This window comes from Mus musculus, chromosome 13 (assembly GCF_000001635.26).
Source record: "Mus musculus strain C57BL/6J chromosome 13, GRCm38.p6 C57BL/6J".
In the NCBI taxonomy this organism is placed as follows: domain Eukaryota; kingdom Metazoa; phylum Chordata; class Mammalia; order Rodentia; family Muridae; genus Mus; species Mus musculus.
Window position 1 is genome coordinate 9,870,257 of NC_000079.6, and position 12,956 is coordinate 9,883,212.

Genomic DNA, 12,956 nt, shown 5'->3' on the forward strand with positions numbered 1-12,956 from the left:
CCCACAGGTGCATCCAGTTCTGCACGTCTGAGGAGGGCCTGCACTACTTAGAGACCTGTTTGGATTTATGTATCTACGGTTACATGTACCATAACAGATTCAAGACTGGACTGGTCTAGGCAAGTGGGCATGGTGTACAAACTTGTAATCCCATCAGCTGTGGGGAGGGGAAGGACAAGTCAACGCTCTGGTGTTACACTGGTGCTCATCACTTCTAAGTCATACAGACAAATAAAACTCACATTTTAAAGGTGGAGACATCACACTCAGAAACACAAATCCATATAACTGAAAATAAATATGAAATCTTTAAATGACAGTGAGCCATACTCAGCCCTGGTATCGTTTACGTCCTTATTTCATTGTGTAACTTGGGACCATCCTCACTGTCGTCTTCTAGCAAGTGTGACTTGTCTCCAGCCTAACGGCTGAAACTGTTTTGATGCTGATTTGAAGAAATGGTGGCCGTGAGGGAACAAGAAAGGTAAGATTCGTCTGGCATGATGACACCTGCCTGCGATCTTGGCACATGGGAGGATCAGGAGTAAGAGTATGTTCAGCTACATAGTGAGTTTGAGGCCAACCTGGGCTGCACCAGACTCTGTCTTAAAACAAAACAATGCTACAGGTAAAATTCTGCACCTTTGGCATAGATGGGGATATAAACACAATACATGCCTTTCGCTCACAAAGATACTTTCTTTTTTGTGTAGTAGCTTCTCTACCCATCCACATGCATTAGAAGAATGAGGTTATGTCTGCTGACATAACCCCTAAGTTATGTCAGCAGAAATCAGTATGAGATCTGCTTCCCCATGTGGTTCTCCCTCCTGTCTGCACAAAATCTTTTAGATCTCTCTGACATGGGAAAAGAAACTAGGAGACTGGAGCAACAACTCAGTCGGCATCGTATGCAAGCATGAGGCCCTGAGGTTGGATCCCAGGTACCCGTATAAAAAGTCAGATGGGAGTGTGTATCTGTGACCAAGGTGATACGTAGCGGATATAAAAAGGTCCCTGGGGCTGGTTGGCCAGGTAGTCAGCTGAATCAATGAGCTTCAGGTCTGTGTGAGACATGTCTCCACTAATAAGGTAAACAACAAAGGAAATACCTGACATCAACTTCTGATTTCTAAATGTGCACACATACAGGCATGAACACACATATACACAAAGAAAGAAAGAAAGGAAAAAAAAAAGAAATTAGGACCTTGCTTAAACTGTGTTCTCTACTAAGTTCCAAGCGTGAACCCTCCATAGGAGGAGCCTCTATGTGCATAGGAGGCTAAAGTTGCTTTTGGACTGGAGGAGAAACAGGTCTAACTGCTTGTAGGAAAGGATACAAGACTCTCAAGCAGTAAGTTCCCAGCCAAGACCAATGACATCTAAGGACGTGTTAAGTGAACCCAATGACCTGCCACGGGCACAGTGAGAAAGCCCATGTTTATATGGTCCCCAGGCCCTCTCCACTCAGGTGGTATTGGTTTGGAGGTATGACGGGGTCATGGAGAGCAGCTGAGACTTGGCACTGGGAGAGGCCATTGGTGCAGCTGCAGTCAGAGGAGCAGTGGGATCCCCAGGACAGAAGGTATCATAGAGAAAAGTTGAAGTTTTGCACCAGGAAAAGAGCCCAGGAGAGGCTATTGGTGAAACTACAGCCTGGGTACACATTGGTTTGCACGTGTGTGCACTTGCTATAGCATGTGTGTAGAAATCAGAGGGCAACCAATGGGAATCAGTCCTCTCTTTCCACCATACAGGTTCTGGGGATCTAACTCAAGTCATCAGGCTTGGTAGCATGTGACTCTACCTATTGAGCAATTTATTTATCCACAGCCCTACTTATTTTTATGCATGTATGTGTAGGTGCATGTACACGTGTGTGTGTGTGTGTGTGTGTGTGTGTGTGTGTGTGTGTGTGTATGTATGTATGAGGCTGGAGTACAACCTCACTTATCATCCTCAGGAAGTCTGTCTACCTTGTTTGAGACAGTGTCTCTCATTGGCTTAGAGTCCCCCAAATTGGCGAGACTGAGGCTAGCAAGCCCGGGAGAATGCTTCTGCCTCGGCTCACACCACGCCTGCCTTTGGGCTGGGTCTCTCTTCCAAGGCAAGCACTGCTACTAAGGCAAGCAGTCCTCAGTCCTTAGAAGCTGACCATTTAGAGGCAGGAAAACAACAGTATGTGTGACTTAAGTTCTTAGAGAGGCAGTAAAGTTGCCCTTGAGCCTAGGATAAGCTGGAACTGTTACCAGATAGATCTGCCTCACCCTGCATTGAATAAAAATACAGACTTCTCTCTCAGGAGAAGTATTAGAAAATGCTCAGTTTAGGTTGAGAAGAAGGTGATCTCGATTTTTAAAAAGATAAGTCTTTTGGTGGCTATAGTCCTGTGAGGAATTCCACCACAAAACCAGAAGCAGCTCCTGCTACCTGGGGACTCTGTGAGGCCCGCTGAGGTAAGGAGGGTGAGCAATTTATGGTGCAAGGGACCTTTGAGACTGAGATCGCTGGTCTTCGGACAAGCCTGGGCAGCTCTCTACATTCTGGCCATGGGCATGGCTCAGTGGCTAAAGATGCTGCCCACCAAGTCTAATGACCTGAGTGATCCCTGGAACCGACATGGTGGGAAGAGAGAATGGACTCCTCTGAAGTGCCCTCTGATCTCCACATGCCTGCTGTGGCATGTTTGCACACATATACCAAATAAGTGCAAAACAAAAAGAGTTCTTCACATTCCTTTGAGGTATCAAAACACATACCTTTCTGGGTATTTAAAGCTTGGAACGTCCAGTGGTCTGCTGGGTATGTTCATTGCCGTAATTGATCACTTTGCTCTTCAACGTGACTTGTTTGACACCAGGAAGTGGGCTAGAAGTGTTAGTTTGAACATTGGGAGGGAATCCAGAGAGTTTGCATGATCTGACAGGTGTGTCTGAGGACATGTGACCAGACCTGACAGAAAGAGACACAGGACTCAGCTCCAAGAACAAACCATCTAACTTCCTGTGGGTATGTATGCCCTTCTCTCTCTCTCTCTCTCTCTTTTTTTCTTTCATTTTTGTACATCTTGAGACAGAATCTGATGTATGCTAGGCTGGCCTTTGAATTCTGCATGTAGCAAAAGATGACCCTGAATCTCTGTTCCTCCTGCTTCAACCTCCTAGTGCTGGGATTGCAGGCACGTACACTGTACCTGATTTACACAACGTTGGGCATTGAACCCAGGGCTTTGTGCATGCCAAACAAGTTACCACTTGAGCTCAGTGTCCCCATCTCTGACTCATCTCCACTTGGGGAAGTCAGACATCCCTGTTTCACCCTGGGTTCCTCTTTCATATCACCCTAGGGTACACCAGCCTTTGCTTCTAGATTGGAAATCCTTTTTCTCTCCCCAGGGCAGGGATGACCAGTCGCCTTTTCAGCTGATCTCATGTTAAGTTCCCCTTTCACCAGCTGCATGTAAGCTCTGCCCACTGCAGTATGGGAAGATTAGCAAAGGGAGTTGACAAGTCTTCTAGGTCATTCATTAATCTTTCACATGTTCAATGCTTAATTCTTTGTTTTCTTTCTCTAAGAGTCTAGAAGTAATACATATTAAAAGGTGACTAAAAATGGGAGCTGGGCTAGGCTTAGGGTCAAAAGGGGCTCAGAGCAATAGAGAATTAGAACAGCAAGACCATAGGGTAAAGGGTAGGTAAGAAAGACTAAAGCAAGGGAAATAGGCAAGGCCTGGAGGACAGTGTATGTGTTTGTGTGTGTGCATGTGTGTGTGTATGTGTGTGCATGTGTGTGTGTGTGCATGTGCATGTGTGTGTGTGCATGTGTGTGTGTGTGTGCATGTGTGTGTGTATGTGTGTGTGTGTATGTGTATGTAAGTGAGCATGAGACACAGAAAGATGTGGAAAGATTAGAGAAAAAGAGGAAGACACAGAGAGGCAGAAAACTGCAGAGACAGAGGCACAAAGAGGGAGATAGAGGAAGAGAGAAGAGAGAGACGGACAGAGAGACAAACAGAGAGACAGACAGAGAGAGGAGAAGGAAAGGGAGGGAGAGGGGGGAGGAGAGAGAAGGAGAGAAAGAGGAGGAGGAGAGGGAGGGAAGGGAACGAGAGGCTCTCTCAATGTCTCCATATGTGGTATACTTTAGCTTCAATTATTTTCCTCTCCCAATTAAAGTGGATAACCCTGAAATCTCTGAATGTCTCATTCTTACGGGATGGAGTAGTTCTACTCTAAGGCAGGGGATAAATTACGATCTTCAGTGCATGCCGAATGCCTGCTCTAGGACAAGCCATTTTGAGAAATGCCCATGTAATGCATGCAGTCACAAATGCTCAACTGCATCTTCAACTAAACCTCTAAGCTTTTCATTTCCAAAGAATCTATTTTGTTTATTTTTCTTTTCTGAAATGACCCAACAGTTGGACATACCTTTCCATAAACAGTCAAGAGACATTAGAAGCAGCTTTTGCTTGTAAGAGGCTTATTCATCATAATGAACCTGGTAGCTAGCAAAAAAGGAGAGTTAGAATCTTAGGGGTTTTGTGGTTTTTAAACTATTGGCATCTTGGACAAGAGGCTGGAGATAATACTGTTTAAGTAGACTCTCAGTTTGCCCTTGAATTTTTGCTCAAACTCAGGAGTTTTCTACTTTTTTTTTTTTAATAAAAGGAAGAGATCTTTGGGGAAGAGGACAGAATGGGAGCTTCCAGGAAGACTGGAATTACTGATGTACAGGTGTACAGTGAGACTTATATGAGAATCCACATATTTAATAATGCCAGGCCAACTCGAGTAATAAAATACAGATGCAATAGCTTACCGGATGCTTCCCAGGTGGAGAATGTGGCTTTTGCACATCAGTTCACACAGGAAAAAATAGTCTCAGGTTTCCCTTGATCTATTGCTTAAATGAGGGCCAAGAATTAAAAGAAAATCCTACTATGACATGGATTTTCTTTTCCTTCCTTGCACTGTGGTTCCAGACACCATTGCCTTGTTGGGTCACATCGGGTTAGCTAAAGAGTGGTTTTCAGTGACAAGGGCTTACTACCTGGAAGGACTCAGCTGCTCTCAGATGGCAACCAGGTGATGGATTTCTTCTTCTTGGCCACACAGAAAAAGCTCACTGGACATTCGTCATGGCTGGAGTAGACCCTAAAGAATCAACCTCAAAGGGTACCACAATAGAGGGAGTCATATTTATCAACACTAAATAAACACATGGTAAAGTATGCATAAATATTCTTTATATAAACATGACACAACATTAAATAGTTCAGGTACAGACACACCACTGAGAACACACCCACTGATGTCAAAGTTGGCTGTAAACACCACCTCACACTGAATACAAAAGCAGCTTTGGCCCCAGCTCTGGGTTCACAACACAGATGGATGCCCTGCACAAGGGAAGGGTTCTCCACAGCCCTCCCACCCCCCACCCCACCCACTCCCCACACAGACCCAGCAGAAGGAAAAGAAGAAACCCAACAATACAGCAGCCAGGAGAATGAGAGCAGCAGGCCCCTCCCCCAGAGAGAACATGGTGCACTTGAGGCAATTCAAAGGATGATGCAAAATTCAGTTGTCACAATGGAAAGAACTCAATTTTGAAGTAATGCTTTTTCAAGTGCAATTCTTTCTTCAGAGGACACATAGCTTCCTAGACACCAACCATTCCTGGGTGAAGGTTATACAGTGACTACCAGAAGCTCTGGGTTCCTGCTAAGTGATAGGAGGTAAGCCCTGCTTCCTTTCAAAAGGTGCCAGGTGGCTGGAAGTGAAATACAATACTTTCTGTCAGCTCCGAGCACAGTATTTCCTTTGATTTTCTATGTAAATGTAGATCTATTGCTGTATGTGACATTCAAAGGTGACTCTAGGATTGAGTTTCGAGCAGTTTAGATCCCAGAAATTTTGTTTGAAACATTCAGATTTGGACGACTAAATTCCAACACGTACAGAAGTCCATCCTTTTGAGCTCGGAGGGACCTGGTTTAGCTCTATCAACAGAGCTAACAGCACAGGAGACAGTATGTACGGGGTCCAGTCAAGACGAGGTGCCGACTGACTGACTCTCCCTCAAGACTGTCCATCCAGCACAGGTTTGCTGAGAAGGCCTGGCTTCTCTGTGCTGGATATTCTTCTTCAGGGCGGTTTCTGGAAAATAGTTCCAGTGTCAAAAACCCAAACCAAAACACAACATTAAACTGGGCTTATTTCAGGTTCATGTTGCTTGAGGATCCTATGCACTGAAAGCATCCGCGGTAGGAACATCCTGCCAGTTCCCTGTTCTCCATCACGTTATATACACAATGTGCGTGCGTGCGGAACTCACACAGATATAGGTATGCAGGTATTCATGTACAATTTTATTTGTATGAAACTTGAACTGCACAAAACAGTACTTTGCAAGAACCAAGAGTCAAATCCACGAATGGAGTTTAACAGCACACCGAGGGAGGACAGAAGCTGATCGGGGACAAGTGGTGTCAGCTTTGCAATATACAAAATAACTCAGAACCACAGATACTTCAAGCCTGCCGTGCTTCACGTGGGATCTGGGTGGACACTTTAGGACCCCTAGGGAGAACACATGGCAACCAGCACATTGAGGCTCACCAGTGATTCCAGAGCTAATAAGAATTAAAAGACCCAGGCAGACCAATTTCTGAGGATTCTTGTTCTGAGACAATATTTTTTTTCTCTTAAAAAATCCACTTAAAAGTCTGTTTCAGAATACATTTCTTTAAATTTAGCAGTACACTTCTCCTTCTTTCCTGCTGAATTGGCATTGGACCAAAATCAGGTATTCAGTGGATCAGTAAATAGGCAGCTTCTCTCCTGTGTGGTTGACAAAAAAACCCCTTTTATCACCATCAGGAATGGCCTCCCACCTGCGCCAGACTCCTGCTAGGCTGTGGGCTGACGTGTGTGTATGGGTCACTGCTATTGATAAACCCCTTTTCTACAAGGCCTGCTCAGGCACTCGCTTGTGAAAAATGACGGACTGTCTCTGCTGGTACTGCTGTTTGCGCCGCTTCCTCTTGTCACACTGGCATAAGAGAAGCATCTTGAAGGTGGTTCTGAATGTCTTGTTGCACAGGGCATAGCACACGGGGTTCACGGTGCTGTTGATATAGCACAGCCAGTAGCCCAGATTCCAATAGGTTTTGGGTATGCAGCTGTCACAGAAGGTGTTCACCAGGACCATGATGTTGTAGGGGGTCCACGTGATGATGAAAGCCAGCAAGATGGCACTGAGTGTCTGGGCGGCCTTCTTCTCCTTGATGAGCGACATCCTTTTCCGCTTGGTGATCTGACTTCTGGTCTTGAGAGCAAACCTCTTAGCCAGCGTGGCTTCTTTGAAGGACAGAGGTAGAGCGGCCGTGGTCTTGTCCACCGAGGAGTTGGTGTCAGAGGTCTTGGCTGTGTCCACGGCAGACTCTAACTGGATGGGGAGCTTGGAGAAGTCCTTCTGACAGTTGTCACGGTCATCCATACTCTTCTGGGCCTGAAGCTTATGGGCATTTCTCTCTACATCCATAGTCCCCAGGTCCTTGTCTGGCACCTGCAGGTTATCTGAGGAGGGTAGCTTGGTAGAGTTGAGGATGGTGCTATGACCCGGCAGCTTGAGTACAATGGAATAGATGGCTCTGGTCTCTGAGCCAATATCCTCTTCATCAGAAGAAGCAGAGTTTTCCAGGGAGGCAGCAGCATCGTTGTTATTCCAACTGTCACTGCTACTGTGGTCTTGGTCCATCTGCTCAGCACTGGGCTTCCAGCTCTTAGTTGTGAACCAGAAGTGACAGCCACCATACTTCCTCCTAGATGACCGTTTCGTGCCTTGCTGTTGTAGCTCATAGCTGCTACAGCTTCGAGAACTGCCTGTGGGGTGGACAAAGTTTTCTGCTTCCGCTTCTGTCCCAGAGGCCTGTAGCCCAGCCAGCTCTTTGGTACGTTTCTCAGTCTCCTTATAGATTCTCCAGTATAAAATAGTCATGATGGTGACAGGCATGTAAAAGGCAGCGATCGCCGTGCCGAAGGTGATGGTGGGCTCACTTAGAAACTGAATGAAACATTCTCCGGGGGGCACAGTTCTCTTCCCTACAAAGTATTGCCAGAACAAGATGGCAGGAGCCCACAGGACAAAGGAGATGACCCAAGCCAGACCAATCATCACACCGGCTCGTTTTGTTGTTCGTTTGGCTCGGTAAGTGAGTGGCCTGGTAATAGAAAAGTACCTGTCAAAGCTGATCACCAGCAGATTCATGACAGAAGCATTGCTGGCCACATAGTCAATGGAAAGCCAGAGGTCACAGGCTAAGTTCCCCAGAGCCCAGCGGTTCATAATGATGTAGGTCGTGAACAGGTTCATGGAAATGACCCCGATGATCAGATCTGCGCAGGCCAGGCTTAAGAGGAAGTAGTTGTTGACTGTCTTCAGCTGTTTGTTGACCTTAAATGCCACAATGACAAGGATGTTGCCGATGATGGTCACCAATGCCAGGAAGCCAGTCAAGAATGCAATGAAGACCACTTGCCAGATGGTGTGGCCCCCTAGAGGGTCACTGGAGGTGTCATTTGAGGAGAAATTCCCAGAGGTTTGGGAAATGTTGTAGCTGTCCAATTGAGAGACTGTCCCCAAGGGCAGCCCCGCCTCTGAGGGACTGTGCACCCAGGAAGAGCTGATGTTGGGAAACAAAGGCGAGGTTGTACTGTTACTGTGCAAGGTCATTGTGACTCTCTGACATAGTCTGGGGGAAAAAAAGAGAAGAGTGGAGTTAGGAAATATCTTTGTGGTCTTTGGGTAGCTTACATTTTTTCATATATATATATTCTTTAAAAATTATATTTTTTCTTTGACTATTATACACTATCAACTTCTCTTAATTTTCTTCCTACTCTTGTCTACTCATCCCTGTGTCCCCAAAAATCTTTCTTACATTCCTGCCTGTCTACATTTTCGTTCTGAGGGAGGGTCTCAATCTGTAACCAAAGCCGGTCTAGAACTCAGTCTTTAGCCCCCAAACCTGTGGCCTTCCTGCCTCAGCCTCCAGAGCTAGGATAAGGCACACACCACACTTGGCTGTGCATCCTACAGTTAGGATGAGTGTTACAAGATGCAAACTTCCAGGCAGCTAAACATGATCAAGTTAATTCTCTCATGTGAAGGGGAGGAGTCAAGGGCATGTTGGGACTGATTTGTTCAAGGTAGTAGACTAGTTAGCCAAGGACTTAGACTCGGTCCTTCCCCTCACGTTTGTAAATAGGTTTCTCGGAATGCTGACAGCAAATACAGCAGACTCACTCACTTCTTCTACTTCCACAGGGACAAAGTAGCAGATGCTTACGCGGCAATTCTTCAACCACAGTGTTATGGTCATTCTACTTGGTAAGGGTATGTGAGCCGTTGGCAGGTTATTTACCTGATAAAATGATGAACGTAAGCAACTTGAAGGTGATACCAGCTATTTCAGCTTCCCTGAAATGACCCAAGCCAACCCAAGGCAAGAGAGAAAACAGTGCCCACCATTTCACATAATACCACCTCTTCATGTTTACTCTTAATTGTTTTGGAACAATCTATCTATCTATCTATCTATCTATCTATCTATCTATCTATCTATCTATTTATCTCCCAGGCTGGTCTCAAGCATACCAAGTAGCCACACATGATCTTGAAGTCTTATTCTTCTGTTTCTACCTCTGGAGTGTTCTTATTAAAGGTGTGTTTCACCACACCTAGTATAATTGGGCCTGAGGAATCTACTAGGCCCTTCCTGCATGGTGTGTGTGTGGGGGAATTAGAAAGTGAGCTACATCCTTAGCTCGTGACATCATATCTTTAAAACATTATTGAAATATGTGATATACTTATTTTTTATAACATTGGATAGCATGCTTATTTCTTATATACTTTCTGGAGAGACTTTATCTTCCTAGGGTCTCATTTTCTGCAAAGGTTCTTAGACACAGAATCTAAAAAAGTTTTTCTTTTTTTCTGCCAGGTTTGCACAGCAACCTTATTTACACATATTACCAGTTTAGTGCTACTCTGTGTCATGCACTAACACCCATGGCAAGGGTCCCTTGCCATTGTGGCATGGTTCAGGGTTCTGCTCTCATGGGAACGAATAATGTTCTGGTGTCTTGTTTTTTTGTCTTATGATGACCATGCGGATTTCATTACATAAAGAAACATAATATCCAGAAATCCCAAGGCTTCTTGTCTGTCGTCTCTCATCCTTTCTTGCTAAAGGGTGACAGATTCCTATGACTGGCTTTCTTTTGTGTCCAAGCTGACACTCTTCCAGCAAGGTTTGAGACAGGCATTTGTCACCTGGCCCCGAGTCCTTGACCACAGTCATGGACTTGACACATAGCCAAACAAAGTGCATCAGCTTGGCCAATGCATGTAGATGCTAGGAAGATAGAAAGGTCTTTCGTCTTTGGAGGTGCTGGGTGCTGTTCACCACCTTTGTATCTGTGTACAAAATCTGAGAGTAAGGGAAGGCAAATGGAAGATGAGGTAGCAGCAGGATGGGGTGAAACCCTGAGAAACAGATACAATCTGAGGACAGGCCTTTCAACACTAGACATAGCTACATCTGAATCAATAGAACCACTTCGACCTTGCATTTATACTACTTCTACTCCTCCTCCTCCTCCTCCTCCTCCTCCTACTACTACTACTACTACTACTACTACTACTAAAATCTCCCTTTGTTCCCTGCAGTTCTGAAGGAACAATTTGATTATCCATAGATAATGGCTCTTGATTCACCTATTTGGTTAAAGTAGCAAGTGAATATTCTAGGCTAGTCTACCTCTCTAATATATAACTTGAGGGTTATAGCTAATCCTAACTATACTTTTTTTTTTTTTTAACAAACAAGTGGATTTGAATTGCTCTGACCACACATGCAATAATCTGCTGTATCAGGTTATGTAAATCTGTGTCATGGTAGAAACCATTGACTCTTTTCATTTGTTGTGAATGCCAACTGTACAGAAATAAATTTGTTTAAAGTGTTTTTATTATATTTATTTATTAGCTTATCTTTTTTTGTACATGTGATATACATATTGTGGGTGCATATGCCATGGTGCATGGGTGGAGGTCAGAAGACAATCTGGGGGATTTGGTGCTCTCTTTCTACCATGTGGGTGCTGGGAATGTGCCTCAGGTCAACAGTGGTTGCAAGTGCCTTTGTGTGTTGATCCATCTCACTGGCTCTTGAAATTTGTTTTTAAAAAGTTAAAAAAAAATGAGTAGGACTAAAAGAAAATAATTTTGGCATCAGCAAATCTCCTTAAAATCACTTATTGTAAGCTGCTGTGTTTGGTCTGTGGAATCCAGAAGTCACAGCCTATGTGCTTACGATCTGTCCTACAACTGAGAGCAAAGACATGAATAAAGTCTTGTTTTTCTAAAGTCAGTCATGCAGGCAGTAAGAAATCCCTCCCTGCAGACAGTCACATGATATTTTATAAACTGAAAACAACTAGACTTGTTCAGTTGAGCAACAGTATCAAAGAATGTAAGAAATTTGGAAATAAGTCTCAGGTCAGCTATTTTCTTATAGCTTCTCTCGTCCTTCTGGTCCACAAAGCATATAGTCCTATCATCTATCCAGAAAAGTGAGCCGAAACTCTCAACTTTTAAACCTCTTACTTGGAAAGTCTAAGTTACTTCTTGCTCCCAGAACTCTAAATTATTTCTATTTCTTTATATTTTTAAATTAGATTTGCTTATTTTATGTGTGAATGTTTTGCTTGCACAGTCTGTGCACTACCGGTGTGTTTGGTGTTCAGAGAGGTCAGGAGAGTATATCCAATTCCCCGGGACTGTAGTTACAGAGGGCTGTGAACCAGCACACGGATGCTGGGATTCAAACCCATGTCCCATGCAAGAGCAGCAAGTGCTCTCAACCATGGAGCCATCTCTCCAGCTCTCTAATTCTATCTCCACTTTAATTATTCTTTTTCTTATCCTAATCGTGGGAAGTCTTTTGCAGTTTGCAACCATTTTTTTTGAAAGACCAGATACATGGTGTTTCCTCTTTGTAAATCTGGTATATGTCATATTCAGGGCTTATTTTGGGTCTCTGCTTTGGACAGGAGTGTGTCTGTTTTCTGTCATAGTTCATTACAACACTCAGCAGCTATGTCATCATGAATAGAAAGATCGCATCAGGCCACTAGGTGGCAAAGTTGACTCAAAGAACAACTTTGCTGCTGTAAGATGCCTAAGCAGCCTGCTGTCCCTGACCACAGACTTGGAATTCAGCTTAGTTCAGTCACGCGGTAGGTCGGTCGGCAGAGGATATCAAACAGGGTGGACAGAGCTTTCCACTCAAACATGTCTTTAAAGGGAATCAAACTTGTGAACCTAAGCCCTCATCTTCATCTCAAGCTGTGAGGAGGAGAGACGTTGCCTAATATGGTACAGTGATTCTTCTTGTGAACAAAACAATCCTGAAGGCTAAAAGTGGGATAAAATTCCACTTAAAAGGGAGAAAGCTTGTTTTTAAAAAGATGATGTATCAGACTTCCCGCCCGATTGCTGCCTTTCGTAAGCTTTTATTTGACCGTGACAACAGGATGTGAAAGGCTTGGCTGAGGCTTGTGAAATAACACCGTTTTACCTAAAAAACCAAACATCTAAGTAGGATAGTTGTGGATCTCCACAAACACCTTTCAGGCCTAGAACATTTTTTTATCAGTGTTTTTAGAGAAATGGAATGGAGTCAAAAGCAAACATGAGTAATTCTTTTCAAACACCAGAAAGACCCCTCTCATCGGAGCCAATTAGTGCAGTGTCCCCAGGGTTCTTAGAGGAGGGAAGACCTTTACGTAAGATCTAAGATTTATCTACTGTCTTTCTACATTCTGAAGGTCATTCAATGTCATCCCCTGTGACTGCTAGGCTTTTGTTGTTAAAGGGAA

At 44.3% G+C, this 12,956-nt stretch overlaps 1 protein-coding gene across 2 annotated transcripts in view; it reads right to left on the minus strand.

Moving 5' to 3' along the window:
• Nucleotides 1–5,229: 5,229 nt before the first annotated feature.
• Nucleotides 5,230–12,956, minus strand: part of Chrm3 (cholinergic receptor, muscarinic 3, cardiac) — a 485,577-nt gene continuing 477,850 nt past the window's right edge. Inside the window, exon 4 of one of the 2 annotated variants that reach the window (XM_006516468.4) lies at nucleotides 5,230–8,761. In XM_006516468.4, the coding sequence (XP_006516531.1) occupies nucleotides 6,973–8,742 (1,770 nt within the window). In that variant the 5' untranslated portion in view covers nucleotides 8,743–8,761 and the 3' untranslated portion in view covers nucleotides 5,230–6,972. The remainder of the gene's footprint in view (nucleotides 8,762–12,956) is intronic. The other variant, NM_033269.4, reaches the window with a different exon arrangement.